The sequence below is a fragment of the Argentina anserina genome, chromosome 7, assembly GCF_933775445.1.
Source record: "Argentina anserina chromosome 7, drPotAnse1.1, whole genome shotgun sequence".
Taxonomy (NCBI): domain Eukaryota; kingdom Viridiplantae; phylum Streptophyta; class Magnoliopsida; order Rosales; family Rosaceae; genus Argentina; species Argentina anserina.
Genome location: NC_065878.1, coordinates 3,832,607 through 3,840,976, shown reverse-complemented (window position 1 = coordinate 3,840,976; position 8,370 = coordinate 3,832,607). Strand labels below are relative to the sequence as shown.

The following is an 8,370-nucleotide window of genomic DNA, read 5'->3' as shown; positions in this document are numbered from 1 at the left end:
TATTTGTTCCGTGATAATATAAAATTGCACAACAAAACAATTATCTATGTTGTCAATGCTTCATTTTGATGTCTGCACTATAAAAGGATGATTAATTTAAATAGAGAGAGAGGGAGAGAGAGAGAGCCATGCAGTAATGCCAATGTTCCATTTAAATGAGAAATGCTCCTAATCTTTGTAGTCTGGTCACAAGGCTGGTTTAAAATACATCCTTGGATATTCTGTGATTGACAGTATACTTAATTTCAGGTGATCAACTTCTTATCTGATTTCCTGTCCACAGACAACCCAAATGCTTGGTACATGTCGACTTATTTTGCGGTAGGATGCTTTATTTGCAGTACCGTTTGTCTGAACCAGTATTTATTAAGATTAACATAATTGAATGGGTATCTTTTGAGTGGATGTGATTTCAATGTCAACAGACAGCGGCAAACATAACTAGGGCTCCACAATTTACATACGAAGGTTCCAAAGCACACACAAGGGACGTCTGCAACCTCTTCCGATTTTATGATCGCATTGACACATGCAAACTGGTATGTGCACCTTCTTTGTACAATTACTAGTTGTTCATACTTGGGGTACATTTGGACATAACTGCCCCGTTTTTTCTCCATAACTGTATGATGCACAGATATTCATTCTAGTCCACCTAACGACTGGTCACTGGTGGCTTATTGTCGTTGATATAAGCAGGCGCGTCGCTGAAATGTGGGACAGTGCACCTGCGTTTACTGGACCAGCGACTGCGCGGAGGATGACATACAACATAGTGCGTGCAACTGTTTCTAAACGTTTGTTTGTTTTAATGCTTTGGTAATTTATTATTTCAGCCTGTTGTTTATTGTGTTATCCCGTGAATGCAGCTGCGACTCTTGCGCGACACTATATTTTTTGAAAACATTTCGGGAATCAATCACCCACATGACTTTGCTGAGTATGAGATAATTGAACCACCGAATGTTCCCAAGCAGCAGGGGTTAAATGAATGTGGGATTTACACCCTACAAAACATGCAGCACTATGGGGAACCATGGTGGGACCATGTAGGTCGCATGTAGCGCTTAATATATTTACAGATTTATATGAACAATATTAATAATTCCAATAATATATTCGGCTTACTTACGCTGTTATGTTCGTTGGCAGTTTGACGATGACGAACAAAGAGCATCATTACTGCTGCAGTGTTTGAAGGCGCCTGCGAATGATAACCATCAGTTAACCCAGCGTAATGCGGATGATCTACACTTCGGTAGGGTTCAACCTGAAATGGGAGACCCGGCTGAGGGTTCTCCGCAACATTCGGCAGACTCGGTTGAGCTTCTTGTGACAGGGTATAATCCTGTTGTTAACCTGGATGGTCCGCAAGTGAATGGTGAAGGGGCAGCTGTGCGTCTAACACAAAATGCGGTATCAGCAGATGTTCGTGACGACCACTACGAAACCTTCTGTGAGGATTTGAGTGGAGCATCCCTGTGAATTCACCAGCCATGAGTGTTTTGCTTATTTGGGTGGCCTTTTATTCCTCTTCGGGTAGTAACGGTATTGTACTTTCATATTACAAAATCGGGTCAGACAAACGGACATGATCACCAAGTGTTGTGAATTTTTTTAATGCAAGATGGATGCACGAGGTATGTTTCCCACTTGCTGCAACACTAAGTGCTCATGGCTCAGTTCTAGGGAGTTTAAAAGCATAATTTAGTGTAGACTTTGTAAGACAATCGTAGGCGGTATTCGCAGTATATGCGTCAGGCGATTCTTCTGCCTCTTGATTGAATTTTGTCTCTGTAATGAACAGGGTTGTGGTTTTAAATCTATTAGTTGTGATGTGCAATCTGTGTGTTCTCTTCTGTTAGAGGGGTTGGTCCTGTAGTTAGGGATAAACCAACCTCAACTTTAATACACCTGATGAAGGTTCAACATGTTAGTTTAATCCGCAAAGTCTCTAGTGATCAAGTGTCATGATCAAAATATTTGATACTATCAGAGCCTTCTATCAGGTGCAATAGATACCATCACTTCCAGATTTCCAGTGACTTCCAAAGTCAATTAAAGAAAAATAACTTCTTATAGCCTTTTCCTAACTTGCATTAGTTTCAGGATGGGCCAACGTAAAAGAAGGAAAAAAGAATTGCAATCAGATTGTACCAATTCTACCTATAAATGAGGGGGACAATCCCTTCTGCACATGCATAATCAAAACAAATACTGGCAAATAAGGAAGATTGAAGGAGCAGAGACGATTAATGAGAATTATCAAAGACTTGAATGTAACAACATCCCGTACTTAACATATGCATCAACCGACATATGCATCAACCGAGCTGTTTAATATCTTACACAACCTCTACCTAATTCAATGTTTGGAGAATAAATTAGAAAGGCAGCATTCGCAAAAAATACTTCAGCGACACATCACTAATCACACATATTTAACCTGACTTCAAATCCTTAACTGCGTGTTACTGAATCGTGCTACTCCTTCCTACAAATTGCATACAATATCTCCCTCCTTGGTAGTGGAAAATCATCAGAAGCTCTCTACACGACTATTTGAACATTTCCAGGGACTTGACCTCTCCAATCTCGCTTCCTGTGACAGTGGATTGTAGATTTCAGTAACTGTGACAAAAGTGCCGCAAACAAAATATTACAATGAGAGAGGGACCTGGCAGAAAAAATAAATGCAGTCACCACATGATTAAAGATTATCATGTGTGCTTTTTTTTGCAATATTCTAGTAGGTAACTGATTCAGTAACAACTAGATACATATGGATTTTGCAAAATTTTCATATAATAAATCAACACATTTGGTATCCGACAATCTTGGCATGTATTTACATACTAACCCGTCTCCAACTTTAAACGGAAAACATATCATAACCCTCAAACACATCAAATGTCGATTAGTTACAAACCTACAACATTCTTTATCCAACATGGGACAATAAACAACATTCAAACTTTACTTAACCACATCGTAGACATTAAACAACATTTCAGGGAATTCTACCTGATGGACAGGAAATAGCTGTCAAAAGATTATCAAGAAATTCAGGACAAGGTGTTGAAGAATTCAAGAATGAAGTAAAGCTTATTGCAAAACTACAACACAGAAATCTTCTGAGGCTTTTTTGTTGCTGAATAGATAAAGAAGAGCGAATGCTAATTTATGAATACATGCCAAACCGAAGCTTGGACTGGATCATTTTTGGTATGATATCTCAACAAGCTGCAATATACTATCACATAACACGTACAGTCATCATCTATCACATAACACATGCAATCTCGAAAAGCTTGGAATTGATCTGGATGCACTTTCACCATGCATTATCTGACACAGCTTTTATGTTCTGGTTCAGATAAAAACGGAAGGTCATTGTTGGACTGGAGAAAGCGGTTTCAAATTATTATTGGGATTGCTAGGGGAGTTCTATATCTTCATCAAGATTTGAGACTGAAAATAATTCATAGGGATCTGAAAGCAAGCACTGTGTTGTTGGATTCTTTAATGAACCCAAAAATATCAGATTTTGGCATGGCAAGAATGTTTGGAGTCTTAGGACTAGAGATCATTTGTGGCAAGAAGAACAATTTCCAATTTGAAGATTCCTCTCTGAATTTGGTTGGACAAGTAAGTAAACAAATATGTTCTTTGATTTCAAATGATAAATTTGTCTCATTAACAGTCAATTGAAATATCATGCTAAAAACCATTACAAATATGGGATAATAAGACACCTACAATGCAAACAAATGTGTTTACCTGAGAATGGTGCACAATCCAACTAACCGATCAGTGTCCGGCCCATAGACTGTGGTCCAAAAGTGGTTCACCGGAATCAGACACCTGCGAGTTCATATCTGGTAGTTCTTGATTCAAATTATTTAAACCATTATGCTCAGGGATGGATGGTGGGTGACAACTTGCAGGAGCTCGATTGTCGGCACCTAACGTCAAACACTTTTGTATTCCATAGGAACTCTGTGATAATGGCGGATCAGGTCTATCTTCCCCCTCTTTCTCTGTAAACAGGTGCTTGTTTGGACATGAGCGCTTGTTGTGGCCGGGCTGTTTGCAGGTTCTACATTTATTAACAGGGTCACCGTTGGTTTTATTACCATTCTCTGTATTCCAGTGGGTGCCTTTGGTCTGGGCTACCTTGGGGTCCCGAACTACATTATCATTATCTCCCACCATCCGTCTCGGTTTTTTGGGAACCCTGAACTCAAATGACTCTTCCTCTAGCTTGTTCATCGCTGCTATCCCCTTTTTAAAACCTTCCTATGTACTGGCAAGATTATAACAGGCCCTCTTTGCAGCCGCTATTAACGTTAAGTACCTGGATGGCTTGAATCCACTGCCTTCGTCTTCCGCACATGTCATTTGGACAGGTCTCCTCCCATTCGATTTCTTCCACCTCGGACAAATAAGGGATTTTGGGTAATGTCGCACCCCTTCGGATTTCATGACACAAAAGATGTGAGCACATGGTATACCATCTGACTCAAAAAGCTGACATGAACACGAGTACGTCTCATCCTCCTCTTTCTCACTGCTGCATGCAATGTATTGCACAGCCCAGCGCCTATCCTCTTTGTCGTACTGTGTAACATAAAGCATCAGATTGTTTGAATCCCAATCAGGAAAGCGGCTGCTTACCCTAAACTTTTTCTCAAAATCTATTTGATTTCTGATCACAAGATATATGTCATCTGTAAAGGTGTTGAATACAAATTCCTCCATAGATGACATGTGAGTCTTGTACTCCCGGCAGTGATTTCTTGACTTGAAATTGTCTAACAGAACCCTGTCCCTCATACGACAAATACCTCTTTGATACCTTGGTATGAAGTCATTCAACGTGGTATACTTCCCGACTTCTAACTTAAACGTATGGTTCATGCCCTCGCATCGTTGGGTTGTGCATATCCCTCCAAACCACTGCCCCCTGCAAATTAAACCATATTAAGTACAAACATGATTTCTTTAAGTAATGAAGGACCTCTACGGATCAAAATTCCTTTCAATATGACAGCAAGAATCATAAGTGATGAAAAATACCCACACAATATTTATTACCGCAAATCTTCATCATTGTGTGCATGTTTAATTGTTATAAAAATGTTGACACTATAGAGAACATATAGAAGGGCACTGCACGCTAAATCCACAGTGAAAGGACCAAATCTAAAGTAAGGACTTAAACATGGATGGGCACTAAGCAGAATGATAAATTGCATACAACTATGCACATAACTTATATGTTGTTGCATCATATTTGTAACTTGTTAGGTTAGTTTATGAAATAAAGGTTTGGTAGACTGACAGCTAAAACATATCATATTATGTAGTAGTAGCTATCTATAACTGCAGTTCCTATCCACCATTATAATAAGTCCACCATATTTTTGTGGAAAGAAAATATTTGTCTCATGTATGTGTGGCTAGCTAGGATTAAGGCATGGGATAATCTGGGCCACGTATCTATGTGTTTTTGAATGCCATCAACTATTGTCATGCTTCATAGTCTAATAAAATTGCTGCTTCAAGAGAAACAAAAAATTTAATTTTAGGAAAAAAAAATGTCCCCAAACTTTTCTTTTGTGTCCTCACATTTTCTCTGTATAATGCAGCCACAACATTACCGGGTCTGCATTTTGCAAACCCTGAACTCTTATAGTAGCATCACTATGTTCTGAACTTAACACATACAATAAATTATAAATTACCTGCAGAAAGCTTCGGCCCATTTCTTCCGCTTCTCATACAACGTTTTCATCCATGCATTGTTCTGGACCTTGTGTTTCACGCTAATTCTCGCCCACTCCCTCTCCCATTCCTGGATACTGTAAGAAGTGTATATCAACTTCCCTAATGCTTTTTGCAGGTCCGGATCCTTCATATTTTGACCAACATTTCTGCCTATGTGCCACGCACATAGTCTGTGCTTGATCTCTGGCAAGTGCTTATTAAGGGCTTTACGCATAGATTCACAGCCATCAGTGACAACTGACTTTGGCCTCAAGTTATTCATGCACTGCAGAAATTTCTCAATAACCCAATAGTATGCGGCCACCTTCTCATTACACAACAAAGCGCAAGCGAATACCACAGTAGCTCTGTGGTTGTTTGTGCCCACAAACAGCACGAGGGGCATACCATACACGTTTGTTTTATAAGTTGCATCTATCACTAAAACATCGCCGTATAATTGATAGTCCATTAAAGATTGGCTGTCCCTCCAAAACAATCCGGCTAACCTCTTCTTTGAATCTTGGGTGTACCTACAAAAGAATTGTTCCTCCTCACTTCCTCTTACTCGCAACCAGTTCATGGCAGCTTCAGCGTCCCCAAATTGTGTCTTTGATTGGTTATGAGTGGCCATCTTGTTGTACAAGTCCTTCAACATGAAACCAACAAATTCCCTACCCCCGGACTGTTGAACTAGGTAGTTGAATGCTGCACTTGTGTGCACATTCGCATCACCCAGCGCTTCCACCTCTAGAATGTCTTGCATTGTCACTTTCCGATTCGATCGTAGGAAATGCCTCTCAAATATGTCTGCGAGTCCATGGTTGTGAGTCGTTAAAAATCGTGTTACCTGGTACTTTCCCTTTTCCTTCAACAGCTTAATGGCCATAAAACATTTGCAACCAGTCCTGCTGTATCTTCTGTCCCTTCCAACACTTTTCTTTGTCTTCTTACGCCTAACCAGTTGGGGGCCTTTAGTTTTATCATTCTCATCAACATCACTCAGTTCATCTTCCTCTTCCTCTGCATCAGTATCGTTTGGATCGTCAAATTCCCCCATCTGCTTCCTTTTCGGTACACAAGTCCCCTGTTTTGAACAAGCCCACGCCCTTCTAGTTATCATTTCGACGCCATCATACACCTTTTTGTCTATTTTCCACTTCTTCTTACTGAAGCCAACCATGAATGCGTAATACGAATAAAACTTTTCTGCCTCCTCCACACTGTCAAACAGGATGTCTTGAAAATCTTTCATGCACAGCCCCGACAAATTCTTGTCCTTCAGTTGACCAAACCAGTCCGACTCGTCACTAAGATCAGGACATAAATCCCTAACAAGTGATCCTCTTTTCAAACCATAACTTACTTCATCGCCTGCGTTTATACCTGATTGGGGGAAGTCTCTCACTTTTGGCATTACAACGTCAACATCATCACTGTCTAAATCATCATCCTCTCCATTGTCTTTCAGATCTTCCGCTCCAATTTCCGCCTCACGGTCAACAATATTGGGAGAATTGGCGGGCTGGTTATGGTATTTCTTCTCACTGAAACGAAGACCACCATCCCGATCGGACTCTTCAATAACTTCAACTGTAATCTCCTCTGCCATGGCAACCTGGGCACCGACTGATATTCTATTTCATATGAGATTTACAACAGTAGATATGCAGTCCAGCGTCAAATTTCTGATAACCTATACAAATTATAATGGTATTCGGTGTCAACAACTTCCGATTACTGAAAACTAACACAACGCTAAACGTAAACAAGACAAAAACAAATCGGTTCATTCCTAAATTGCTAACCTTTCACCAGCGGCGTTGTATTACATCGGCGGAAGACTGGAGTTAGAATTAGATCTTACGGGTTCCGGTCAAAGGGACGGTGGCTCCAGTTGCTCGATGGTGTCGGGCGAATCCAGAAGCAAACCCAGACTGCCGGATCTAAAATCTCAATATGAATTTAAGTTTGGGTTACTCGCAATTAAAGGGTGTGAATCTTCTTCAACACACCTCAACCCCAAAGTTTTACCATCGCCCGATTCTCTGTCTTACCTCCTCCTAATTCGGCTTGTCGAGCCGCGCCGAAAAACAAAAGCCAGCGACGCTGCAGGAACGTGGAGGAGAAAAGGAGGGGACCCAATGTCTATCAGCCAATCATAGAGCGCCACGTAATACGACAAAAGAAGAGTGCAGGTCGGTAACGGTGCTTTCCAGCCGTTCCCTAATAACTGTGTATGCAAAATGTTTTAAAAATCCCCATCACACAAATCCACAACATCATTTCCCAATTTCTCGGCCATGGTACTCCCTAAATACCACCTGCCGGTGCAGAAACTCATTCTCCATGAATGATTAAATGATGAATCACATGTCAGAGAAAATTGTAGACCCTAGATCCACAAAGAATTTAACCTCTTCATCCTCTTGGGTCCTGCTTGCTAGTTGTGCTTTTATAATTTCCAAACTGATGAACTCTCTCATATTTTAGAGAGTGTAATATAGTTGCTGATGTCTGACCAAAAATAGTATTTCTCATGAGTTTAGGCTGATTGAGTTTGCTGATTCCCTGCTCATGCTGCACATGCGCATCATTTCT

General features: G+C 40.5%; 1 protein-coding gene across 1 annotated transcript; it reads right to left on the bottom strand.

Moving 5' to 3' along the window:
- Positions 1–4,299: 4,299 nt before the first annotated feature.
- On the bottom strand, positions 4,300–7,381 carry LOC126803429 (protein FAR1-RELATED SEQUENCE 5-like). Its single transcript, XM_050531239.1, has 2 exons — positions 5,748–7,381; positions 4,300–4,966 (listed from the first exon to the last, which is right to left on the bottom strand). The coding sequence occupies exons 1-2, from the start codon at positions 7,379–7,381 to the stop codon at positions 4,300–4,302; spliced, it is 2,301 nt and encodes a 766-aa protein (XP_050387196.1).
- Positions 7,382–8,370: the final 989 nt, after the last annotated feature.